Source organism: Peromyscus leucopus, chromosome 8a (genome assembly GCF_004664715.2).
Source record: "Peromyscus leucopus breed LL Stock chromosome 8a, UCI_PerLeu_2.1, whole genome shotgun sequence".
Lineage (NCBI taxonomy): Eukaryota > Metazoa > Chordata > Mammalia > Rodentia > Cricetidae > Peromyscus > Peromyscus leucopus.
Genome location: NC_051085.1, coordinates 47,606,897 through 47,634,326, shown reverse-complemented (window position 1 = coordinate 47,634,326; position 27,430 = coordinate 47,606,897). Strand labels below are relative to the sequence as shown.

Genomic DNA, 27,430 nt, shown 5'->3' with positions numbered 1-27,430 from the left:
TCCCTGGCCACTAGTGCCTTCTCTTTCTCTGTAACACTCACCCATCTGATAGATGTTAGCCTGGGTGTCTCTGGCAGTGGAGATTCTCCTGGAGACAGCTGTGTCTGGAACCTTGCCCAGTTCTCAGGTCCTGTCTTGCTTCTCCTCTGATGGTGCTTGCTTCTCTCCCAAGAGCCCAGCCTCTTTCTCTTCAAAACCAAAAAGCTCCATGTGAGAATGAAGCACATTTGAGCTGTTTCTGTCCTGAGAGACTCTGGAAAGTGGTATCTTTCTGCTGGGACAGAGAGGGTGCACTCTGACATGGTTTTTTTGCTCAGCCTGGCAAGCTGGCACACAGCTGTAATTGGAGTACCTGAGAGGCAGGGCCAGAAAGATAGCTGGAGGCCAGCCTGGGCTGCAGACGTTCAGCCAGCACGTTCATAGAGCAAGACTGCCTCCAAACAAAACCACCAGAATTATTCTCTCCGGTTCTTTTGTAACTGCTACTAACTATATCTCTTAATTGATTTATCTTTCTTTACTTGTTTTTGAGACATAATTTTTATGTTAGCATGTTAGGCTTACTAGTAAGCCTTATGCTAGTATGAGGGCCTTTACCAGCTACAGTGGAGTTCTTCTTCGTCCTCTTTGCTAATTTAATTTTCATCAATAGTCACCAGTGTCTCTTTGTTAGAACATTCATGTGTCTCTTTGTTAGAACATGCATGTGTCTCCCCATTGACTAGAACATGCATGTGTCTCCCCAGTGATCAGAACATGCATCTGCCTGTCTCCCCAGTGATTAGAACATGCATGTATCTACCCAGTGATCAGAACATGCATGTGTCTCCCCAGTGATCAGAACATGCATGTGTCTCCCCAGTGATCAGAACATGCATGTGTCTCCCCAGTGATTAGAACATGCATGTGTCTCCCCAGTGATCAGAACATGCATGTGTCTCCCCAGTGATCAGAACATGCATGTGTCTCCCCAGTGATCAGAACATGTATCTGCCTGTCTCCCCAGTGATTAGAACATGCATGTGTCTCCCCAGTGATCAGAACATGCATGTGTCTCCCCAGTGATCAGAACATGCATCTGCCTGTCTCCCCAGTGATTAGAACATGCATGTGTCTCCCCAGTGATCAGAACATGCATGTGTCTCCCCAGTGATTAGAACATGCATGTGTCTCCCCAGTGATCAGAACATGCATGTGTCTCCCCAGTGATTAGAACATGCATGTGTCTCCCCAGTGATCAGAACATGCATCTGCCTGTCTCCCCAGTGATTAGAACATGCATGTGTCTCCCAGTGATCTGATGTTCTATGATCATGCATGTGTCTCCCCAGTGATCAGAACATGCATGTGTCTCCCCAGTGATTAGAACATGCATGTGTCTCCCCAGTGATTAGAACATGCATGTGTCTCCCCAGTGATCAGAACATGCATGTGTCTCCCCAGTGATCAGAACATGCATGTGTCTCCCCAGTGATCAGAACATGCATCTGCCTGTCTCCCCAGTGATCAGAACATGCATGTGTCTCCCCAGTGATCAGAACATGCATGTGTCTCCCAGTGATCAGAACATGCATGTATCTCCCAGTGATCAGAACATGCATCTGCCTGTCTCCCCAGTGATTAGAACATGCATGTGTCTCCCCAGTGATCAGAACATGGATGTGTCTCCCCAGTGATCAGAACATGCATGTGTCTCCCCAGTGATTAGAACATGCATGTGTCTCCCCAGTGATTAGAACATGCATGTGTCTCCCCAGTGATTAGAACATGCATGTGTCTCCCCAGTGATTAGAACATGCATGTGTCTCCCCAGTGATCAGAACATGCATGTGTCTGTCTCCCCAGTGTTCCTTATGAGTACATTTATCCCTACTCTTATTTCATTTACTCATTTCAAATGAAACAGCCGGCCCGTTAAAGGCTCACAAGTTTTCACTCCGAAGGTGTCTCAGAAGGGAAATAGCTTCTAAGTGCTGGGTATTTCTCACTGGTTCAGTGAAAGGTTAAAAGCAAGTCTGAATTTCCTGGCAAATTGTTTAATGGCAGCCATTTTGGAGTGGCCTAATCCAGTGCTCTGCCCCAGGAAGAGGAGCCGGTTTCTGGTTCTGATTGCCACTCTGCCTCACTTCCGCCTCTTGACAGTATTTGCTGGAACCGCCGAGGAGTCGGCCCGACCTGGCAGCCGTTTCTTCTGTCAGCCTTGCAGATGGAGGACTATTTCCCCGGAATCATTGAAAAATGAATTGGAAGTAGCACCGTGCATCCGTTAGTTCAAGTCTGAGGTGACAGGAACATCTCTGTCACCCTATTTCCTACTCCACTGCAGCAGCTCTAATAGCCTAACTTGAGCTGGAGGAGGCATTTGATGTAAATGCGGAAGAGCAATTTGGTGACAGAGGGCCTGGATCACACGGTCTTGCTCAGTTAAAGTGGGAGATAATGACTTGGACTTTTTTTTTTTTAAGCGTAGGGAGGAATCTGCTCTTTGGGCACATTTCCAAAATACTTCTAAAAAAAAAAAAAAAAACCCACCATTTTCTTTTTATAAGTAAAGTTGGGCCTCAGAGCATTTTATACAGTGGGAATGTGCACAATTAATGGGAGAGATAAGCGGTGCTGTGAGAGCCTTGGTGTTCAGAGGCCTGACACCCCCCGGCCTAGGCACCGCAGTATTCCTACATGTATTTATTACACAGGACGGAGGGGATCCTTGGCCTCACTTGTTGGGGGTTCTGTGTTTCCTCTGTCCCGATCACTGAGCTAATTGTGTGTATTTCTCATTTGAGAAGGTGAGGATGCATATGGTTCCCAGCTCCCTGGCCCCTGGTGGCTTCTCTTTCTCTGTAGCAGTTGTCCATCTGATAGATGTGTCTGGCCGTGGAGGTTCTCCTGGAGATGGCTGGGTCTGGAATCTTGCAGTTCCCCAGGTCCTGGCCTGAAGTAGAAAATGAAGTAGTCTCTCAGATTGAATTTTCCTAACTAAAAGAGTTCCAGAATACTTAAAAAAACAAAAACAAAACTCTGTGTGTGTGTGTGTGTGTGTGTGTGTGTGTGTGTGTGTGTGTGTATGTGTGTGTCCCCAAAGGTCAGTGTTAGAAATCTTCAATCTCTGCCCATCTTTTTTTGTTTTTTGAATCAGGGTCTCTCATTGAGCATAAAGTTTACTAATTTGCCTAGACTGGCCAGAAAAACCACCGATACCGTCCCCAGCCCTAGGACTTGAGGTGCACCCTACCGCACCAGCTTTTTACCTGGGTGCTGGGACCAAACTGGGGTCCTCATGTTTGTGCAGCACACACTTGACTGACCGGGCCATTTCTTATTTATCTATTTGTATGCTAAGCTTGACGACATTACACATAGCTATAATCCCAGAACGTGAATCTCTAGTTTTAAGGCCAGCCTGAGCTATGTAAGGAGACTCTCCTTCAAAAATAAATTAATTTTTAATGTGCTGTATAGTTTTTCATTCTGTGACTTGGGCTGCATATGACAACCTTCTCTTGATGGCTGATGCCACTTCTTGTTTGCATTGTTCAAAGGTTCTGGCTTTTATTGTTTCCTTGTTCTTCTTCTCTTGGTCTAGCTTGGCTCTTACTGACAGTTCTGTTCACATCTGCATGGTGTACAGATGTACTGAATACACAGTGGTGCTTACAGCCCTGTCCTTGGCCCTCATCTTTTCTTCTTCGGGTTCTGGCCCTGCGTGACCTTCCTCCCACCCTGTGCTTCAGGCTCAGGGACCCTCTGGACTCAGATGCACTGGAGGGACCACGTGTGCTTCCTCCCACCGTGTGCTTCAGGCTCAGGGACCCGCTGGACTCAGATGCACTGGAGGGACCACGTGTGCTTCCTCCCACTGGTCTGTCATCCCCAACCTGCACCCTACATGTCAGTCACACTCCCTGAATGGCAGCATCCACAGAGCTGCCCGGAAGGAAAGCCAGATTGCCTTTCATAATTACATCTCACCATGTTTTACCGTTCCCCACATCTTACCTGTCCTCCACTGCACAGCCATTTCCTGTAGGCCACTGTTTCCCCCAGGAGAGTCACAGTGGCTTCTGCTCTCTTTCCCCGCTGCAGCCCTGTGCTACAGGATGCTTGAGCTTCCTGCCTGGGTCTGGACCACATTACCAGGGACGAACTAGCCCTGTCGCTGCTGAAGACCTGACCCAGCTGTTTGGGCAGTAAGTGACCGCTGCCACCAGGTCATCTGCCCAAAGACTATCACCAGGGTCCCCGGCCTTCGCTGGTCGTCTTTCTGCTGCAGCATACAGAAATGCTCTGGCTTATTCCACCTCTGAAATCCTCTCTTCTGGTAGTCCTTCCTCTCCTCAGGATGGAAGCTCACCTGTCTGCCTCTCCAATAGAAATGTTTCTCCAAAAAGTTGCCTGTGATTGCTGTCCCCGGCCCCCACCCTGCCCGCCATCCAGCATCTCTCCCTAGCAGTGCACTGAGGTTGTCCAGGTCCCCAGTCGCCTCCTGCTGTCACTTCTAGGTCTTTGTACTGCGCCCCCTACACACACACACACCCTGTGACACAGCTGAGCTTCTTTTCTGAGGAACAGCCCTCTGGCGGGGCTCTGCGGTCAGAGTGACCGACGGCTTCTGTGACAGGTCTCCCGAGCTGTCTCCCCTTACTTGCTTAGCTCTCCCACCTAGACTCTGGCATCTAAATCAATCTCGCCATCTAGTGATTTCCAGACACATAACTCCAGCCCTTCAGACTGCCTCCAAGATGCACGCTGACCCTCTTCACCCTCGTGTCTCATAATGTGTCTGGTGACAACACACACCAGCCAGGATCCTTGATTCTCTTGTGTTCTTTCTCCCTGATCTTCCCCATCGAGGAGATGCCTTCCTCATCTCATCCCCCAGTGCAAGTCTAAAGCCAGGGGGATGGCTCTTCTGACACCCCCCCCCCCGGCCGAGCCCCACCACGCCTCGCAGCCTGCGCGCATCTTTTGCTTGCACATGGACAGTTTCCTGTCTAGTCTCCCGGCCTCACCTTCATTTCCCCTGGATTGTTTTTCCCACGTCGGACGGGTGATGCTTCGTTTAGACCTTTCTGTGGCTTCCTGTTACAAGGTCTACTTGATGGAGCCCCACTCACTCCCTGACCACATCCAGCCCCACCGCGGTCGCCCGCCCGCCCCCACCTGCTGCTCTTCGGGGCGTCTTCAGTGCAGTAGCGCGGGCTTCTTACCTTGTCCCTCTCCGCCCTTGTCCTCAGGGATGTTTCCATGACCCCGTACACAGGAATATACAATAGTATACAAATCAGACACTAGTAATAATAAAGCCCTTTCCTAATAGAGATAAATCTGAATCGTTCTTCCACACTGACTCGGCAGTTATGAATATGAGAATACAAAAATGTGATTTGGAGAATTTATCAGAAGGATGGCCAGTTCATTGTTCAGTGTTTAATTCTTAAACAGAGTCCTCTGAGTGCTTTTTGGGTGGATCTTCTACCTACACCTGTGTTCTACTTGGAAAGCAACTTTAAAAACTAGTTTTCATGTTAGGTTTTCAAATCACAAACTTCTCCTTGTGTCCTACCGGGAGCACCCTCCTGGCTTGTGTCCTACCGGGAGCACCTCCTGGCTTGTGTCCTACAGGGAGCACCTCCTGGCTTGTGTCCTACAGGGAGCACCCTCCTGGCTTGTGTTATATAGGGAGCACCTCCTTGCTTGTGTCCTACAGGGAGCACCTCCTGGCTTGTGTCCTACCGGGAGCACCTCCTGGCTTGTGTCCTACAGGGAGCACCTCCTGGCTTGTGTCCTACCGGGAGCACCTCCTGGCTTGTGTCCTACCGGGAGCACCTCCTGGCTTGTGTTACATAAGGAGCACCTCCTGGCTTCTGTCCTACAGGGAGCACCTCCTGGCTTGTGTCCTACCGGGAGCACCTCCTGGCTTGTGTCCTACAGGGAGCACCTCCTGGCTTGTGTCCTACCGGGAGCACCTCCTGGCTTGTGTTACATAAGGAGCACCTCCTGGCTTGTGTCCTACAGGGAGCACCTCCTGGCTTCTGTCCTACAGGGAGCACCTCCTGGCTTGTGTCCTACAGGGAGCACCTCCTGGCTTGTGTCCTACCGGGAGCACCTCCTGGCTTGTGTCCTACAGGGAGCACCTCCTGGCTTGTGTCCTACCGGGAGCACCTCCTGGCTTGTGTCCTACAGGGAGCACCTCCTGGCTTGTGTCCTACCGGGAGCACCTCCTGGCTTGTGTCCTACAGGGAGCACTCCTTGCCGGAGCGGCCGTGCAGCCGCCCCCAGGTCAGCTGTGGTGCTGGCCCTGCCGTTTGAGCATCCCTGTGTTCCTCATCAAGGATTTCCTCTGCTGGTTATTGTCGAGTTCTCAGACGTTGGAGTTTTAAAGGATTAACACTCCCTGCCGCCACACTCTGCTCTGCTGCGCTTCCCGCACTGTGGGTTCTGCTGGTACCTTGAGTTCGTGTGGCGGAAGTTTGAGAAAGGCCTAGCTGAGAAAACAGTTAAGACATCCCTCAGCCAACCCATTGCGTTCTTTGGAACTTCTTCATTAGCCTTCCAGACTGGCCCTAGGGGCCTCACCTACCCACCTCTGCCCAGAGAACTCCAGCACCAGGAAGGCCTGGCCTTCTCTGGCCTCCAGCTGTCCTAACTCAGGTCTGGGGTTACTTACTGGCCCTTCTCCTCCATAAGCACCCGCTGGGTCCCTGTCCCTGTGCCCAGATATGTTCTAGAGGACAGGAGCATGCTGATAAATGGGGTGACTCCTCTCTGGCACATCTGGGCTGTTTTCCACTTAACTGTCTGTAACAGATCCCATAACGGGCTACGGAGCACAGTGGTGACTAGTTTTGCCTAGAGGGTTGACGGAGATCTGCAGTGGGATGGCATGGACTGCACTCCTAAGAAAGAGAAAGAAGGGAAGGCCGCAAGGCAGGCAGTGGTGGGGAGTCAGGTGGAGTGAATATCCAGTGATGCAGGGGCTGTTGTCCTCAGTCCAGATGAGTGGTTCTCAACCCATGGGTCATGACCCCTTTGGGGTCACATGTATCATAACCTGCATATCCGATATTTACATTAGGATACATAACAGTAGCAAAATTATAAAGTAGCAATGAAATCATTTTATGGTTGGGGGGTCACCACAACATGAAGAACTGTATTAAAGGGTCAGCATTGGGAAGGTTAGAACTATTGCTCTAGATACATGCTGGTGGTCCTGACTTCCAACTTCCTCTCTCCTAAGTGATGTAACAAAAAGCATCCTGCCTCAACTGTAATATTACATTACTTTTTTGTTTTGTTTTTCAGGACAGGTTTTCTCTGTGTAGCTTTGGAGCCTGTCCTAGAACTCACTCTGTAGACCAGGCTGGCCTCGAACTCAGAGAGATCCACCTGCCTCTGCCTCCCGAGTGCTGGGATTACAAGCATGCACCACTGCCCAGCTTCATTTTTAACAGATAATTTGAATTGGGTCTTCAATTGAAAGGAGTAATGATTCACACAGGATAGAAAGCCATTGGGAGCTATCTGGCTATATTTGACTTTGCACATCCTTGTAGCTCTCTGTCTTCTCAGAAGGTCGTGAACATCTGCCTGTCTTTATGCTTGCCTTCTTAAGACTTAGGTAAATAAAAACTGCTTTGGGGGATTCTTTATTTTGGAATGTTGTCGTTTTTCCCTCTCACAATTGATTTAGTTGTGACTGAGGGGAAAGACTGAAGAGCCGACTGCCATCAAGATTGTATTTCTGAAGAGGCTCAATTTCTGGAAAGAAAATAACTGTCGATAGATGCTGTCCAGCTAAGAGCCTTTATGTCCTTGAATCTCACACTCAAGAGCACTCATCCCGGAAAACAACTTGACTGGTCAAAGGAATCATTACAGAAAGAAGGTGGAAACAGTTGTCAGGCTAAATATTTCCAGTGAAAAGTGGGCTAAAAGAAATTACAGCTATCAGTGATAGTTTGTGGACCATTTTAAAGGGGCCTCCTAAAGTGGTGGCCACCATTTAATAAAGATGGCCATTTTTTTAATTCCAGTTTTTAATTTGACAGCTTGCTGCCATAAATCTGATTGCCAGTGTGCAGAGAACTCATCTGTCTGCCTTAGACTGTTGTGTCCCAGTGGCTCTGCTTCCTCCAGGGAGCCCTCCTGGCTTGGAGACATGTAAACACCATCAGCAAGTCACAGACTGAGGAGCTCCACTGACTCCCTCTTCCCAGCCCCTCTGCTGGGCACCTGCCTGCTTTCCTGCACTGCATCCAGAGAGGCACTCTTTGAGTCTGGCTATAAAATATTAATTTTGCCAGAGCTCGGTGTCCTAAAATTAACAAAATTGCCGATGATGAAAGGGCTACATGTACCTAGGACCCTCATTCTGGGGGAGCATATTGCTGTATTCCCAAGAGGAAGTGCTCTGAGCGTCCATCACATGGTCAGATTTGACTGGTGGCAAGAAAATGCCATTGTATTTACTGGGCATTTGTAGTTTATTAGGTTTGTCATAAAATGTAATGTTTGCATCTCCTCGGAGATTGGAAATTAGTTCACAAGACTCTCCAGAAAAACACAGAAGAGATATACCGATGCCAGGTTTGCAAAGTAATTGCATTTCACTACTTTAGTCAATAATCTCATTTATACATTGGCTAAAAGTTAATCTGCCGTTCTAAGGTCATTTCAAAGACACCTTCATTTTAGTGGAGGGCTACAGGGACATCTTTCTCCTTAAGAAATTGCAGGGCTTGGGGAAAGATTTTGGTTTTGGTTTTTGTTGCTTGTTTGTTTGTTTGTTTGTTTGTTTTAAATCTGTTTATGTGAGTGTGTGTGTGCCTGAGTGAGTTTATATTCGCCAAGTGGACTAGGTGCCCACAGAGGCTAGAGCGCTTCAGGTGTCCCTGCAACTGGAGTTAACGGCAGTTAATCCACCTGCTGTGGGTAGGCAGACCCCGACCTGGGTCCTCTGCAGGAGCATTATGTGCTCTTAACCACTGAGTTCTTTTTGTTCTTTTTCATTTGGACTCAGTCACGGGCTTTCCTTTGGCAGGAGAAGGGAGGCGCATGCTCTTGCGGTCGGTCGGCTTCTACTGCTAACACTCCTGCCCCTCCCTCTTGCTGCCGTGTCCAGGAGTGCACCATGGTTAGTTAGGAAACAGGCAAAAGTCCCTAAACAAGAGGTCCTCCAGCTGGATACGCTGAACGAGGAGCCCGTTTATCCCGCCATGCTGTCTCTTGGTAAACAGCACAGCCACCGTTGTTGTGACTCAAGGCTTCAGCCTTATTTTCATCTATTGTTACCAGAACCATTTTGATATACACACTAGGATCAGGAAACAATTAACTCCAGGGGTCTGGGTTGGGTGTTATACATCAACATTAAAGAATATGGGTTGTAGAACTAACTCCAGTATTTCCTTGCTGGGGGTGAAAGCCCTTTTTAAGCCTCCGTGCAGGCTTGCAGTTGCTGGAGCCGGAAGACCCAGCCTGTGCTGAGCCCATGCGCAGCCGCAGTGGGAGGAGGGGCTGCGCCCGTAATGAGGGGCGACCGACCGGACCGACCGTTTGGACCTCAACTGCCTTCCTCACCCGGTTCACTTCCTCCACCCGAGTGAGCCGCCATGGCCTGGGCTGCGGGCATCTTGCGAGCCAGCAAAAGAGTGGGTGCAGCCAGAGTGGATTTCAGGGACCAGGGCATAGCTCTGTGGCCCAGTCGGGTGCTGGGTGTCCCCCGCAACCGGGCCTGGTGGAACGCCACTCCCGCGTCTACCATGTCGACCGTGAAGGATAAACTTATCAAGCGCATCAGCTCCGAAGAGCCGGTTCTCCACAACAAGGTCTCCATTATAGGAACCGGATCAGTCGGAATGGCCTGCGCCATCAGCGTCATAGCCAAAGGCCTGGCCAATGAGCTTGCCCTTGTTGACAGTAATGAAGCAAAAATGAAGGGCGAGACGATGGATCTCCAGCATGGCAGTGTCTTCATGAAAATGCCCAAGATTGTTTGCAGCAAAGACTTCCACGTCACGGCCAACTCTGAGGTAGTTATTGTCACAGCAGGGGCACGCCAGGCGAAAGACGAAACGCGCCTGAATTTAGTCCAGCGGAACGTTACCATCTTTAAGGTGATGATTGCCAATATTGTCAAGCACAGCCCCCACTGCAAAGTGATCATTGTTTCCAATCCAGTGGATATCTTAACTTACGTAACCTGGAAACTCAGCGGATTTCCCAAAAACCGTATTATTGGAAGTGGCTGTACCCTTGACACTGCTCGCTTCCGGTTCATGCTTGGGGAGAGGCTTGGCATCCACTCTGAAAGCTGCCACGGGTGGGTCCTTGGCGAGCATGGAGACTCAAGTGTCGCCGTGTGGAGCGGAGTGAACATCGCCGGTATGCCTCTGAAAGAGCTGAATTCAGAGCTAGGAACTAGCAAAGACCCCGAGCAGTGGGGAAATGTCCACAAAGATGTGATTGCCAGTGCCTATAACATTATCAAAATGAAAGGCTATACTTCCTGGGCCATCGGCCTGTCCGTAGCTGATATTGCAGAAAGCATTCTGAGGAACCTCAGGAAAACGCTTCCAGTCTCCACCAATGTTAAAGGTCTATACGGAATCAAAGAAGAGGTGTTTCTCAGCGTGCCTTGTATCGTGGGAGAAAACGGCATCTCAGATATTATAAAGGTAAAGTTGAGCTCTGCAGAGGAGGCCCAGATGGTAAAGAGTGCAGATACGCTTTGGAAAATTCAGAAAGATATCAAGTTTTAAGCCATCCTTCTAAAGATGCCAAAGAGACAGATGCAGTATATGCCGGTGTGGGGTGAACTGGGGGTTCTGAAAGTTGGAGGTCTCCTGTGTGGTCTCCTGTTGTGTGGCATCCAGCTGTGGGGTGACTTTACCTGTTCAGTTTCCGAGTGACAGCATTAAAGGTATTTTTGGTGTTTGGAGTACTGGTTCTTGCCTGGTGGTGTGGTGGTCAAGAAATTGATAACTTTCATTAGAACGAGAATCTGTACTAGTCCATTCTGGTTGGCTTATATTTATGTCCACTCCTGTACAATTTTAAAAAGTAACTTCTGTGGGCTGGAGAGATGGCTCGGTGGTTAAGAGCACAGGCTGCTCTTCCAGAGGACCTGGGTTCCATTTTCCAGCACCCATGTGATGGTTCACAGCCATCTATAGTTGGGATCTGATGCCCTCTTCTGACTTAAAAGCATACATACAGATAGAACACTCATATACATAAAATAAATCTTAGAAAAAAATTAACTCCTGCATTTAAAAATAAAAATATACAACATTTTTTGCGATACATTTTGGAACTGCCTTTGTTGTCTTGGAATAGCCCATCTGAGCCATCAAGACATTATGAAGGGGACAGGAAGGGTGGCGCTTGCTGAGGGACCCGGGTTCAGTTCCCAGCACCCACATGGTACTGTACACACATGCAGGCCACACATTGTACACATTTTTTAAAAGACATCATGAAATGGGGGTGCAGCTGCTTCAAGAGTAGGGGGAGAGAAAAGAGAGGTAAGGAGGGGCAAGAGAAGGAAAGAAAGGGAGAGAGTCGATCCATTACGCTTATAAAGTGGACTTAACAGGAAAGCTGTAGTGGTCAGACCACAGGAAGGACTGGCTGGCAGAGGTGATGCGGAGCTGCCACTAGTTTGGTAAAGGGCATGAAGCCCTTCTCAGATTGCAGGTAGGAAAAATGAAGCCTGCTTTGGTGACAGCCTTCTGGAACTAGCTGCCTTTGAACCTGTTAGACGTGAAATCAAAATACGGGTTATCGATGATCTCGCTAGGCTGGGTCTTTGTCATAAAGTGGGCCTTGGCTTGAGAGAGTGGCCCTGTTGCTCGGTTCCTCTCACGTGACGAGAAAAGGAACGCTTTTGGATTGTGTCCTCTTGTTGAATCACAGCAGAAGACCCAAGCGTTTTAGTCAGCACTGAAGGGATTGTATTTTTCAGAAAGTTACACGTTCACTTTTTATTTCTGAATCAGATGCCTTGACTGCTTATTTTGGACTTCATGAATGTGATGCAGAGTGGTTTAGGAGAGAGCAAAGATTCTGCTCTGCCCTTTACATAAAGAACACTAACAACAGAAATGTCGCCAGTGTCGTGTTAGCCCCCCAGCGCCCCTGAACATTGAAGTAACACTGTCTAGGACACCTCATCTCTGATCCTTGCATCAGCGGGCTGTCAGCGCCTGCTCTCTGGGCCAGGCCAGTGCTGATTAATGAATATTACCAAATAGACACCAGACAGCCATCTTCCCATTTAAATATATCTGTGTGTGTATGTATGTGTGTATATATATAAAACGGCCCTTCCTTGTTGAATGGACGCCCCTATACTTATTCACTGAAAAGATGAAGAAATGTTCTGACTCCCCAGGAATTGGTGACATAAAACTGGACTGAGTAATGGGCCGAGTCCCCTGACTGTGGGAGCGCTGTGGTTCAGGTGGTGGAGAGTTCGTGCGCTTGGGGAGCTAGCTCATTAGCAGGGCATCTGTTTCCCCTCATCCAGCCCTGAGCGCTTCTTTAGCCTTCTCTCAGGCAAACCCATGTGGCGGGCCCCAGAGAGGCCTGTGTCAGGAGCTCCTTTCCTGATTCAGCCAGCACAGACTGAGTTGTGGTGTAATCTCGGCACTGGGGTGATACCAGGAAGTGCTCTGCCATGCATGCTTGAGGACCCGAGTTCAATCCCCAGAATTCCTAGCACTGGGAATGCAGAGACAGGTGGACCTCTGGGACTCCCTGTCCATTCACCTGTCCTACCCAGAAAGCCTTGGGTCCTAGTTAGAGACCCTGCCTCAAAAAACCAAGGTGGAACCCCTGAGGTTGGCCCTGGCCTCCGTCCACATGCATGCATACACTTGTGCGCATACATACACAAAAGACATCATCTAACTCTGCCTTGACAGAAGTTAGTTTTCACTCATGCAGGACCCATATAGATTCAAGCTGGTGTCTTGGGAGGCTCCCCTAACTGTATTTCAGCTTGTCCCTGAGGCCCCACCATAGCCACACAGGGTTCCACGATTTCAGTAAGAAGAGAGGCCTAGAGAGTTGAGCTTCTGCAGTTAAATGCCTAGATATGACGTGTTTCTTTTATCCACACTCACGATCACATGGCTGCCTAGCTTCCAGGAGGTGAAGAAGTATGATCCCCATCTACAGAAGTGGGTGGTGCTGACCATTGGTGAACCCCATCTGCTGTAGTGGATGGTGCTGACCATTGGTGAACCCCATCTGCAGAAGTGGGTGGTGCTGACCATTGGTGAACCCCCATCTGCAGAAGCGGGCGGTGCTGACCATTGGTGAACCCCATCTGCTGAAGTGGGTGGTGCTGACCATTGGTGAACCCCAGCTGCTGAAGTGGGTGGTGCTGACCATTGGTGAACCCCAGCTGCAGAAGTGGGTGCTGCTGACCATTGGTGAACCCCATCTGCTGATGTGGGTGGTGCTGACCATTGGTGAACCCCATCTGCAGAAGTGGGTGGTACTGACCATTGGTGAATCCCATCTGCAGAAGCGGGCAGTGCTGACCATTGGTGAACCCCATCTGCAGAAGCGGGTGGTGCTGACCATTGGTGCACACTAGTAATGTGCCTCTCATACCATCCAAACTAAAATGTCCAGGTGTGTTTTCATGGTTTTAAATCGTTTTCAGTGAAAGTCGGCACAGGGTAAAAAGCTCAGGGGCACTTTGTTTTCTAGTCCACAGAACCAGAGTGGCCATAGAGAGTCCTGGGTGTCAGGCAGGCGGTCATACCTTCAAGTCATGTCACTTAATAAGCAAATTAACGGGGTTGGGGATTTAGCTCAGTGGTAGAGCGCTTGCCTAGCAAGCGCGAGCCTGGGTTCGGTCCTCAGCTCTGTTAAAAAAAAAAAAAAGACAAAAAAATAATAATAATAAGCAAATTAACTAACCTCTGACCTCTGTTTTCTCATATGTTGGGTTGTCGCCACCATTTCTGCCATATAGAATTGTGAAGATTAACCGCCCACAGCTTTGGTACCCGACACATCACCAAGCCCGAAGGGAAGATACTATTGCCATTCAGAAAACACTTCCACAGTCTTGCTGTGCTTCTTAACTCCTGCTATTAGCATCAAGTGATCCTCTTCTATTTATGCAGAAACCCCATTACCAGATTCTTAAATTACCACTGGCCCTTCACCACCAACATACCCACGGGCTTTTCTCTTAGTAGAGCTTCTAATGAGGCCAGATACTCCTGAACCCACAGTGTGGGAACAGAAGCTGAATGGGCTTGTCAATGAAGAAGATAAACAAACATTTCCAACTTAGCTTTAGTACCAACAACTGCCTGCCTATTAGAACTGATTCTTTGGGCTTTGTGAGATTAGAGATAATCGGAATATTTTAATTAATTTTTCAATATATAATGTATTAGACAAGATGGTTTTCAGTTTCTTCTTCCACAACCCAGACATGCCATGGCAGTGTGGGGCAGCACCCATGTGCACATGCATGCAGTGTGCAGAGCGTAAACACGGTCGTGCAGTCAGACCTGCCTCCCCGGCCGGATGACACACTTGTCTGGTTGCCGGAAGCTTCCATCGCTGTCTTTAGAGGGGATAGCACCTGCCCCACTCACGGTTGGGAGGTAAATGATAACTATGCCAGCACCTAGTGCAGACCCTAAGCCACGCTGCTGGTGTTCTCGCTCCTGGCACACTGCTCACATAGCCCTGCGGAAGCTATTGGAACGGGAACGAGAGCATTGTTAGAGGCATCATCCTGGCTCCCTTCCAACGTCTAAAATGTGGTCAGACCCAGTTCCCTGACTGATGAAATTACTTGAAATGACTTTCCCAGTTGACATGAGGACAGCAGGATTTCAGGACAAGGTTCCAGGAGCAGTAGGCGCCTCCCTCCAGGGAATACCATTCCTACCTAAACCCTGCCCAGAGCACCCCCTGAAGTTTGCAGGAACCAGCCTGTGGCTGCCCACAGAGGCCCCGCCTATAAAGGTGACCCTGCAACCTGTAGCATGAAAAAAAAAGTTCTCCCTGGTCAAAGCCACACAGGAAGAGCAAACCACAGGGAGGGAAACCCAGAGTTTTGCTTTGGAGTAATGTGACCAGGATACTCACGTTCATTAAATTCCGGGGGAAGAGGGAACGTGCCATGGCAGCAGCTGTGAATTTATATTTAGGTCCAGATTAAACTTAAATTACTCAATCTTTAAATCTTCAAGGTGTCTTTAAACAGGGGAATAACCCATTGACTTTTATATGACCTTCACTGATACATATTTGATATAGACACTGCCCATATAAATATAAAAAATACAAGCTTGAGACCCCATGGAGCCCCATCTTTGAAGCAACTTGAGAGCCTGTTTATTACATAAGCATGGACTCTGGGTTTCCATCCCCACAGCTGGAAGGCCCAGGGCTCAGTGGTGTCCTTTATCCCATGTCCTCAGTGTCCACATCTGAGATGTCCCGCATCGCAGTCGGAAGCCTGACTACTACTGGCTGGTTGCTTTCTGGGTATGAGTCCTTCTAGTAACACACTTATGCCCACAGGAACAAACAGTAACACAGTACTTGAGGACTGAAAGACAGACGATGAGGTCAGGGGTCGGGGATAGAGCAGCGACTACAAACACCACTGATGAGGGGCCGTGGAAGACAATTGTGCTTGGACTTTAATGCTGGACAGTCCAACACAAGCCAGAAAGGCAAGGAACAGCACTGCAAACCATGGCCAGGGAGGCACCGGGTTTTCAATTCCAAACATCTATGCAAGTCCCTTAACAGGTTGCGATTGGCGTTTTTGACACGCAGTCCTGTGAACCTTGGATATTCAGCATCAGTGTTACCCCTACCACTAATTTGCCTATGGTGGTCACAGCACCTGTGACCACAAGAGACCTCCCGCATTCTAGTCCTTCTCCGGGGATGCACAGCACTGCCTCTGGTGCTCGTGGAGAGCCCCTCATGCAGGCTCATGGCAGGGAGAGACGATGCCCATGTGTCTATTCAAGATGAGCATCCGGCTGGCTGGTTTCTGTGAGCAGCGCTGATCACATTTGCCTAACACAAGACGAGAACTGGGAAATGTGGTGCTTTGAGAGCTCACAGGGAGGCTTTGCCTAGGTGTGCAAAGATGAGCAAATGTAGAGCATCCTGACGGTTGGCCTCCTACAGACTCCCTAAACCAGTGAGGACAGTCACCCCAAATGGTCTATAACTATAAAGCCATGCTTTTAGTCAACATGCCACGATGTTTACATCCATGGGAGCTCTGTGTTTTGGAACACAGCACACACATTTGGATAATGCTGCAGTGGTCATGGCCTTCACAGAATGAAGACTTACTGTGAGCTGGGCCTGCACTCTGTGTGCACTGCCCCACCTCGTCCTCGCAACTCTTCAGACAGGTAATGACTGTCTCCTTTCGGCCTACGTGGATGCTGGCGAGGAAATGGGCCGGGGCTGGGATTGGAGAGTGGTCTCTCCAACCGCAGTCCGGGTCACCAAGTGTGTGCTGTGGAGGCTGGATACCAGCCTAGAATATACAAATACTGAAAACGATGTGACCCCTGAATTTGGGAACAGAGTAAAGATTCAGCCTCCGTTTGAAATACATACATATCAACAGCAAAAAAAAGAAAGAAAGAGAGAGAGAGAGAGAGAGAGAGAGAGAGAGAGAGAGAGAAAGAAAGAAAGAAAGAAAGAAAGAAAGAAAGAAAGAAAGAAAGAAAGAAAGAAAGAAAGAAAGAAAGAAAGATTACCTGTATCTCCAGTAGCCTCCCCCAGAAATGATTGGTTGTGTGGAGTCTTGGGAGCTTTGGGAATCTGCTCAGCACCTACGTCCAAAGGAAAATGAATGGGGTGTGGCTGATGGGGTCAGCCTGGACCATGTACAGCCACTGAGATAGCTCTGTGTGGCCAGGGTCCTATACATGAGGAGGAGGGCTGGAGTGTGCACCCAAGGAGACCGTCCCGTCCCACAGATCAGCGGTGCCCTCCACACGGGTCTGCGCTCGATGGTGTGACCTCCCAGACCCTTTCTTGACTCTGGCTAAGTCACCTTTCACTGATGAGATCTCAGTGTGGGCTTCTGTACACTGTCACACGAGAATATTCTAGTCTATCTGCCATTAGTTTTTTCTTTCTTTTTCCCTCTAGCTCTAAACTTCTGACTTTGAATGGCTTGAGTATAATCATGTATTTAGAAGGACAGGAATTGTGTTGCCCGATGCATCTCTATAAATGAAGGCCACCATGCATCCCGTTGTAGATGCGCATCCTGGGAGTCTGTGGACTTAGACCTGTCGCCTTCTAGACAGGAATGAAGTTGTCCGTTGTTTGGTTAGCGGATCCACACTTGGAAAGACAGCTGCTCTGCTGCGGTGCTGAATGCAGGCCTCAGTTTCTCTGCTGTTCTCTGCTCTGCACTCACGAGGGATGGTGGGGTACTCGCCACTCAGCACGATGCTGCCTCCGAGAGCCTCAGCTAGTCCTCCCTTCTTCTGACATTTGATGTTTTCTCTCTTCCAGATGAAGGACTTTCGAAGTAAGATGCAATCCATATTCCCAGCAATTCCCAAGAACTCCGAGTCAGCCGCTACGTGGGAGGAGGCACTCAGCTCTAAGTGAGATGGGTGTGGGTGACTCCAGAGGAGCTGGTGCAGGAATGGCAGCTCTGGGGACACCACATGAGAAAAGGGACTGGGGTGACTCTGCTCCAGGAACACGTGCAGACGGCCGGTCAGCGCAGGGGCCACAGCCATAGCCATCTGTGTCCATGTCTATGGTACAGGGAGGGAATGTTTTCCTAAAGCTAAGACAACGATTTAATTACTGAGAAGTTCCCCTCAAGGAGGGGTCCCAGAGGAAATATTCATGTTTAGAACAATAAACCATGTTTCATACTCACAAAAGAGTAAGATAGAAAATCTTCGCAAGGGCTGGAGAGATCCCCGTGGTTAAGAGCACACATTGCTCTTGCGGAAGACCCCAGTTCATTTCCCAGCATCCACTTCGGGTGGCTCAAACCACCTGCAGCTCCAGCTCCAGGCATCTAACATCCTCTTCTGGACTCTGTGGGCACCTGACTCATGTGTGAACACACCCACACACATCTACACAATGAAGAACTAAAATTAAACCTTTTAAAAAAAACTCAGTAGGTTGTGTGTGTATACACCTATGTGTGTGTGTGTAACAATAATAGAAGAGGTCATGAGTTCGAAAGTGAGCAAGGGTGGACGCTGAAGGAGTGAGGTGGGGAGAGAGAGGGGTGTAAATGATGTAAATACAGTACTCATACATGAGATTCTCAAAAAAACATTTTAATAAGAAAAAAATCATTATAAGCAGACTCCTAACAGCAGTACAGACCTCAGTGTATCTAATTAAATGAGTTTTAAAGCCTATCTGATCTCATATGACCAAAAATTTGGAAGGTATGTTCCTATTGGCCAGGTTCTGGGATGGCTAATCCAGTATTGGGAACGGATGCAGCTTGTCCAGAGCACAGTCTGATTCGAAGCTAGCACACACGTGCTGAGGGCCTCTCCTGAAGGACTTGTAAACTCTTATCCACGGGACAAAAAGCCAGCAGTGGATGCCGATGACACAGAAAACAGTGACCGTGCTGAGATGGTCATGGTTATATCTTGGCTCTAAAATGCTCTCGTTGAGGAATTGGCTCTGCATCCCTGGACTCTGACAATTTGTAGTTTCGTCTCAGTGGTGAAGGTAAATACAGTGGGATTGGTTCCCATCTGCAACACTTTTAACTGGAGTCACCTGAGCACTGGGCCTCAGTATTAAGTTTTTGGTGCCATTCCTCAAGGAAGTTGATTCCGATGAACCCATCCTCTTGTGTGTTCCACGATCCCTTACAGGAGGCTGATGAGAGGTGATTGTGCACATAAAGAAAAGGCTTCAGTGTGTCAGTACATCTAGAGAAAGCCCTCTGGTTGAATGTCAGGTGTGTAGTTCCCTCAGAATTACCTAGGCCCTAATTAGTCAGCAATCATGTTCCATAAAGTGCATTCAAAATCTGTTACAGGGAAACCTTTTAGTTTTAAAGGAACTCTCAATGAAATGTCAAGTGCATAATGTAACATATTTCTCTAGACCACATCGCCCTGTTAAAATTGCTGTATTGTTAATTAAACAGGTGTAATCGGTGTCTGAGATTCACATGTAACCTGCTAAAAATCCAAGAAAAGATTGTGAGCTTGATCAGCAAGTGTGGAGTAGGAAAAAGAAAATCTTTGCCCATCTTTTATTTTTAACCAGTCCTCTGGGGAGAAAAAAATAAATCCTGGCCTTTAAATGCAGAGGAGGGTAAGTAGGAGCCAGGTTGAATGGGTGTGCAGAGTGGACGCTGCCTACAGCCAGCCCTTCATGCCTTTTCTGCCTAATGATTTTTGAAAGTCCTCCACTGGGTAGGAGAAAATGAGAATCCCTGTATTCACCGAAGAGACAAAAAATAAGAGAAACCATTATTAACGCTGATTCTCTCTGCCAGAGTCCTGACTGAGAATCTCCTTGAGGGTAGAGCCTTGTAAATGGGACACCACCTGCCACAGGCTGTGATGGCAGCCACGCCCCGGGAAGGAGCCAGGGGCCACACTGGCCCTGAAGGAACATGTCCAAGGGATGACAGAATACTTGCTTCTGTGGCGTGCCGGTGTCGAAGCCCGGCCCCTACACTTCGTATCCCCACAGGAATACCTTGAGTCACCCGATGACGGGCAGCTTTCCGAGAAGGGGAAAGCACAGGCCCCAACTGCCTCTTAAAAGCCAAAGTAACAGAGATGAAAACTCCAAGAACAAGCAAGTGACATCACTAAAGTGTTTCCCGCAGGATTCAGAAGCCAGAGGATTTAGTCGTTTGTCTGTTTCTTTCATACCAGAGGCATATTGTTAAATTGGTTAATGGGAAGGAAAAATGTTTAAGAGATAATGTTATTCTTTATGTGAGGAGCCATCTGTGTACGAGCCCTGAATGTCCCCGGATACGGAAGAGAGGAAGTGTTGTGGAATTTCACGTCTGCCTTCTTTGCCGTCTTTATCTTGGGTAGAGTATGACAAACATAATCACATTTATCTCCTGGAGCATAAAGGGTTTTAATCACCCTATTAACCAGGATGACATTTTTCACAGACTTAAAAAGGAATAGAACAGACATTATCTCCCCATAAGCAATCCATTTCATGGAGACTGAACACTAGAAATGCTTTAGAGGCGGGTTAGCGCGGCCATTTTCATTTCCCATCTAAGCCAACATTAAGGAGGCTTTCGGTAAGATGTGGCTTCCGTTGTGTGCGCGTTAAGCTTTATTCTTAGAACTGTAAGCCCATAGCTGCCGGAGAAAGCCGCACCGAGAAAACGCGGTGGGCAGCGAGGAGCAGACCTCAGGATTCTTCCGAGAAAATCACTCACACCTGAGAAGTTACCACTGCCCTGTTAAGACGTCTTGCTCACCCAGAGCTTTTCAGAACCGAGACCCACCCTGGGAAGGGAAAGCTTGCCGCAGGGCTCACTACTCAAGATACTGAGCCTTGACTAGAAGAGGCGTGGATTCCAATAGAATGGAGAGGGAGCATCTGCCCTAAGCCCAGCAGAGCCAAGGTGGGTCATGGTGACTTTTGTCACCATCCTCATGCCAAGGCACAGGACGACACTGAGAGAGAGCTGGACCTGCTCGACCAAGAGGAGGAGCCAAGCCTGTCACCCCAAGTGCTTAGTGCGGGCTGAAGTCACACATTAATCATTGCAGCTTAGGGAAACGAAGAAACAAAGCGGGGAGATGGGGACAAAAATAGTTAAAATCCACTGAGTGCAGCTACTCCACCTGGGGCAAAATTTAATCTCTCCTAGGTTTAATCGGAAAGAATATTTTCTCATTCTCATGTGTTTCTTTGAAACAGGGAGTGGGGTACAAGTAAAAAAGAAAACTCTTCAACTACTTAAATTTCCCATGAGAGATGGTATGATTCATATTTTAATAGCACTTTATCACAGTTGAGGTTTTTCCTCCCAGCCAAACGTCTTTGAGTGACCAGCAACCATGGGGTCTCTCTCTGTCCTTAGTGTTGCCAAAGGCTGTGGCTTTGTGAACATCCAAGAGGAAAGCGAATGCCCCTCACCACAATGAGGCCGGAGAAAATTCCATCTAGTGGCAGATAACTCAGTTTGGGAGAAAATTAGACTACATTACCAAGAAACATATAGTTTCAGGATTAACAGTGATTTAGGACCTTCACTTACATCTTCTTATGTAAGCTGGATCAAGTCCTTTGCATCACCGCCATTTTATGAGCCATGATCACATTCTAAAAAGAACCAATATTAAAAACAAAAACAGGCAAGTGAGGGCTGGCAGGATGGTTCAGCGGGTAAAGCCACTTGCTGCCAAGCCTGATGACCCGAGTTCGATCCTGCAGCCCCACGTGTTGGAAGGAGAGAACAGGTTCTCACAAGCTGTCTTCTGACCTCCACAAGTGCTGTGTGGCGTGTGTAAGAAAGAAGATGAATAAATGTGATTTTTAAATGGGCAGGTGACTGTCTAAATAAGCTTACCGACATAAGGGTAAAGGCTATGCTTGACAGGTTCTCCGGAGAAGGTGAACCAGGCAAGCGGAGCAAATGGTGTGTTTATAATACCTGCCACCTGCACATCTAAAGAGCTAAAAAAGACCCTTCATGCTGCCCTTGACTGAGGTCGTCTGTCTAGGTTTGCAGTCCATCAGGTGACCCTACACAAGCACCTCTAAGAGGATGTGTGAACTTCAGGGCTTTCAAAGAACAAGGTGACAAAAATGAAGGAAAGCTTGAGTTCTCACCAGTGGTTACAGAATTGTGCCCAACGCTGTAGCCTGCTTGCCCCATGCCCTGCCGATGATGATGGGGGATGGATTTATTTTATTGTTTCAAGAACCTTCCATTTCTACTCTGAGCAGCATCAATATGCTGTACCAACCTCCTCTGGAAAACATTGGAGAGTCACCACATTCCTTGGCCTTGGTGACCAGAGCCCTTCAGAGATCCTTGGGAAGCTGAGACAGTCTAGGGTCACAGACTCCACAGTGGCTAAAAGAACTCCCATCAGAAGAGAAGACTGCTTAGAGAAACCCTTGCTCTCAGCTTCCTGTGGACAGTGCTGCCTCCCTTCTAGACTTTTTATTACACGTGACTGTGGTGAGATATCTGGGGAAACCACATGTTCGCATCTCCCAACTCCTGGTTGTATGCAGCATAGCCTTGGGAAGATTTGACCGGATGAGTCACACTATACCCCATCTAGGTTTGTCCAGAACTGGGGGTGCAAAAATCACATCAACTCACCGGCATGTGGCCCCACCCAACACACCACTGACATTCTGGTTTCCTTGTGTTTTCCAAATGCCCCCCCCCTCACCACCAGGCCATTCCCCTATGAATCATCAGAATTTAATGTATGAATTTGGGATTGTTAATATCTTGTGGTGGTGGTTTGATTTGGTTTGGTTTTTCAAGATAGGGTTTCTCTGTCCTGGAACTCATTCAAGCTAGCCTTGAACTCAGATCTACCTGCTTCTGCCTCCCAAGTGATGGGTTTAAAGATGTGCACCACCACCGCTTGGCTGTAATGCCTAATCTTGATTGCTGATTGGGCTGAGAAACCAGTAGAGACGATGAAGCATGTCTGTGGATATATGCCAGGGTATCTGCAGAGATGACTACCAGATCAGGAAGACTCTAGACTAATCTCCTAATGGACTCACAATAGCACCACAGTGCGTGGATGTGGTGAAGACAGGAGGTGGGACCTGGGGAGGGAGTAGATAAAGTGGGTGGGTCCTTGTGGGTATGGTCGCCCAGGCACCTGCTCTCTTCCTGCTTCCTGGTTGTCACACTGTGGGCTCTCTCCTCTCAGTGGACACCACCACGATGGACTGACCCTCTAAAACCATGGACCAAACAAATCCTCCCTCCCAGAAGAGGCTTCTGTCTGGTTTTGGTTACAGCAACTCTAAAGGCCGGCCGACACCGACAGTATGTATATTCTGTGCTTGAGCAGGGGAGCCAGACTTCTCCGTATTCTGAATACTGTCTCAGGAGTGGGGTGCAAGGGCTGGGTTAAAAGGCCCAGGATCAAGGAAACCTCAGAGAAACAGCTCACTCTCAAACATAGGAGCACCATCCTCCGGTTTCTTCAGGGTCAGGCCTGGGTCTGCTATAAGCACCTGACAAATACAAGAAAGAAGGGAGGTGGAGAGAGGAGAGGAAGAAGAGAGGGCAGAGGGAGGGAAAGGGGGGAAGAGGAAGGTGGTTCTTCACTGGGAATCTTCATGTCTGTACTTAGGGCACAGACAGCTCCAGGTAAACATGAAATTTGCCTTCTCATCCACATGGACCACAACTCAGCCCGGAAAATCTCAAGAAAATGAATTGCATCAAAATGTCAAAGCGCCGAGTCCTGGGTCCTGAGAGGAGGGTTTCTAACTCCAGCTTCAAACTGTAAGCCGCTAAGGCATTCATTCACCAGCTTAGAAGAGGGAGGAACAAGTTAGATGAAGACGTGACCAGTGTTCTTCCAAGTGACCTGGAGTCCCAGCCAGGTGAGATGCAGCCTTGCCCAGAGCCATGGCCCCTAGCAAAGGGACCTCTCCTTTCATTTCTGAAGCCTCGCCCTGCCCATTTGTAGTGTTGGCAGAAGACTGAACCCCAGGTTCTTTCCTGATCTCCAGGGTGGAGGGGTCTGTTTTGTATCCACAAAGCCTTAATTGAAGCTTCACCCTGGGGGTACTTGGGGGTCCTGAGGATCAAGAAGGGCTCCTGGCAATGCCCTGGTCACAGAGTTGTTCCTGGAATAAATTATGCAAGTCAGCCAGCCTCTCGCTTCTCTTGAACCCATGGTGCCCTAGAAAGACCATGAATTCCATCCAGACCCTCCATTTTGCACCCCTGTGTAAGCCTCTGCCTCACATCTTAAAGCCTCTAAATCATTCTGAGCCGAGTGCCATCACACATTCATTACGCGGCATGACAAACCCCCAGGTCAGCTGTTTTCCGGAGCAGTGTCCGCCAGGAGGCGGTGGGAATTATCAGGAAGGTTCAACTGCCGGGTTAATGTCCCTTCCGCTTCAGTGTGTGAAGTCCGCTCCGTGCTTGGGCAGTAAGCGCTCAAATTAAAACTACTTTGCCTGCTCACTCTCAAACACAGGACAGGACAAGTGTCTTCTAGGTCCTCGGCCGCCTCCATCGTGACCTGCGCGATGACTTTATTCCTGTTGGCTCCAAACTTCTAAATCATCCTCTCCGAGTTAAATGTCAACAGCTCAGTGGCTGTACCACTCAAGGCCTGCGGCTGGGAGTCCAGCAACTGCTACCGTGTGGTGATACCCTGCCCCAGGCCTGCCCAGGGAGGCTCAGGGGGGCCCAGGGGAGCCCAGGACAGGAAGGGGTGGGGTCGTGGGGGGCACGACACTATAGAGAGACCCTGGGAGGCCCAGGGAGCTCCAGAGAGGCCCAGAGAGGTCCAAAGAAGCCCAGAAAGGCCCAGAGAGGTCCAGAGAGGCCACAAAAAGCCCAGGGAGGCCGATGCACTTCCAACATCAGCTGTACTGCCTAGAAAGGCTCAGTGCCTACCTCAGAAAACGTATCTGAAAACTTCACAGACCACATAGCTCATTGCCAAACCTCATCCATTTCCTAAATGCCATCAATAGACTGGTCTACGCCATGATATACCAAGAGCATTCTCCGCGGCTAAGACTCTTTCATCATAAATGGAGGCAAGTCTTCACACTCATGCAGCCCCTGTGGAACCAGGTAGGTAGTCTACCCTGAAGGGGTGTCCAAGGGCTGTGGGGTAAGGAGGCACACTGGAATCCCCTCATTGCCAGTACCTTCCCTCCCTGGCTACATCCTCCTAATCTCAGCCTCTTCCACCTGAAGGCAGAGCCTAGCTGACCCAGAACTGATAGAATTAATATGTAGAACAAGCTGACCCAGAACTGATAGAATTAATACATAGAACAAGCTGACCCGGAACTGATAGAATTTAATAAACAGTAAAAGAGAACTTATTAGATTGGCTTACATGATACTGCCAGAGTAGTCCAAGGATAGCTGTCTCTCACGGGGTAAGCTGAAAACCCAGTAGTTGTTCAGTCTACCAGGCTGGGTACCCCAGGAGTCCTACTGGAATGCGGAAGGCCTGAGCTGTCTCAGGGAGCCGCTGGTCTTCAGTTCACACTGGAAACCCGGAAAGCTGCTTCTAATAGCAGTGCCTGAATCAGCAGCTGCAGCTGCAGTGACCGCGGCAGCCACGGCGGCCACGGCGGCAACAGGGGACATGAATTTGCTAGCTCTCGTCTCCCAAGTCCTCTCGTTATTAACATATATCACCCCATCATGCCCCCCACAAGATCATTCCAGCCTCCCAGTGCTCCACTGTGGGAGACTCACTCCCACTTTTACCCCAGGGCACTCTTGGGAGGGAGAAGTGAGAAATATTTAGATAGAAGGATAGAGGGGAGAGAAACAGAAACACAGGATAACTCGGGAGGGCCTGGATCATTATCCACCGGCCCCTCCTGTCTCTTCTAAAGGGCTTTTTAAAGGAATGCCAAGGGGTGGAGCAAAAGACCTCCCCCTGGCACAGTCAAGTGCAGACCCTTCCTAACACCTGGTGACCATGCACATACTCAAGCCATTCTCTAATGCAGCCCTGCTGGGTAAAGCAAGCTCCCATCTCACTAGGAAGCTTTGTGGGCCTCCACACTGCACTCTCCACTTCATCACCCTCCACGAATCACCTAGTATGTAGGCCCCCTTTAATCCAGGTCTTTAGTTACACCTGCTGGCGAGCTGGACACCATTGGTGACATTCTTACCTCTGCTATGTATATTTGAGCTTTGAGAGACCATGGAGCTGCGAAGGAAACACCAGGGAAGGCTGGGATTCCTACATGTTGGGGTGCAATAGGGCCCAGCAGTTCACTCCAGTGAGGAAAGGGGCCATGTAGACACTGCCGTTGTCTTAGCTGGATCTGTGGTTTTGAGGAAACGAATTCAGAACACAGAATTACAGCCCACTTGGGGTAGGATCTGAGCGTGTACCTCACAAGTTCTCTAGGCTTGCTTTTGTTACCTTTTGGTATGGTGTTCCTGCAACCTGTCAGTCACATGAGGGCAGTGGCTGATTGCGCTCAACTCTTCCCTTTGGAGCCTTGCGCTCTGGGGTCCCTGGCTGGCCCACATGTTCTGCCCAAAATGCAGAGAGGCTGGTACTGCAGGGGCAACGGCCACAGGCTGAGAACCATTCCCTTCTCCACCATGCGTCCCAGCAGCGTACCCTTGACGCAAGTTCTCTCGGGAGCAGTGATTACCTTCCGAGACCGCAAAACTCACTGCAGCTTCATCCGTCTTGAATTCTGCCCCTCCGGAGCCCCCCGTGTTCACCGGCCTGAAAATGACCAATCTAGTGTCACTGGACCCTCTCAGCAATCCGTCGCCAGCCTTGGATACTCCAGGCTTGGTTTTTAGGGCTGCCTAGCAAGACACTTTCACCCCAGCTCCTAGGTCCTAGGGAGCCCGCTGCCGAATGCCAGCAGAGGGCGCAGCGCCCTGCCAGAGTGACCGGAGAGACCGGGGCTGACTGGCTGGAACCGGAGGGCTGAGGGTGTGGGCTGAGGGTGTAGGCTGAGGGTGTGGGCTGTGGATGGCAGCTCCACAGAGCTCCTGGGTGCTACTCTCCTTTTTGTTAGAGGGAGTGGGACAGAGCAAAAGGATCAGGCAGCATGCTCCCCCCACACACACACCACAATGTGGGTGGGGTGGGGGTCTGAAATACGAGTGAGCTCCACAAGGCGCAGGCACAGGCATTCTTAGTTGACCAAGATTTGGGTCCGGCAGAGGGACACCAAGGCGCAAAGACCAGTTTACAAAAGGCTTGGGTTGGTGCCTAAGATTAGATTTAGGTTTGGCTTATAAACAATGCAAATAGAAACTCATGAAATTTTCTGAGTTTGTGACAAATGAATTTGCTATTTTTCTTCCTTCCTTCCTTCCTTCCTTCCTTCCTTCCTTCCTTCCTTCCTTCCTTCCTTCCTTCCTTCCTCCCCCTCCCTCCCTTCCCTCTTTCCTTCCTTCTCTCCATCCCTTCCTTCCATCCTTCGTCAAAGGCACGATTATTATGGCTGGCACTAGGTGGGGACATGCCACAACTAGACAGCCCTCCCGTAAAAACTTCGTGTTTCTCGCCAGGGAAAAAGGAAAGACTGTGAAAAGTGCGGAGGAGAGAGCGAGGCGCCACCCCCAAGCAGCCAGCAGGGGGCGCAGAGCCCAGCGGAACTGACCTGAGGGTTGCTGAGGCAGTGGGCTGAGGGATGCAGGAGGGCGTGGGCTGCGGACTGCACCTCCAAGAGCCCC

General features: G+C 49.2%; 1 protein-coding gene across 2 annotated transcripts in view; it reads left to right on the top strand.

Moving 5' to 3' along the window:
• The window catches only part of Tmem242 (transmembrane protein 242), a 32,549-nt gene extending 14,494 nt beyond the window's left edge, over positions 1 to 18,055 (top strand). The window contains exons 3-4 of one of the 2 annotated variants that reach the window (XM_037200299.1): positions 9,047 to 10,682; positions 17,551 to 18,055. In XM_037200299.1, coding sequence (XP_037056194.1) covers positions 9,618 to 10,682; positions 17,551 to 17,649 — 1,164 coding nt within the window. In that variant the 5' untranslated portion in view covers positions 9,047 to 9,617 and the 3' untranslated portion in view covers positions 17,650 to 18,055. The remainder of the gene's footprint in view (positions 1 to 9,046; positions 10,683 to 17,550) is intronic. The other variant, XM_028888629.2, reaches the window with a different exon arrangement.
• The last annotated feature ends 9,375 nt before the right edge of the window (positions 18,056 to 27,430 follow it).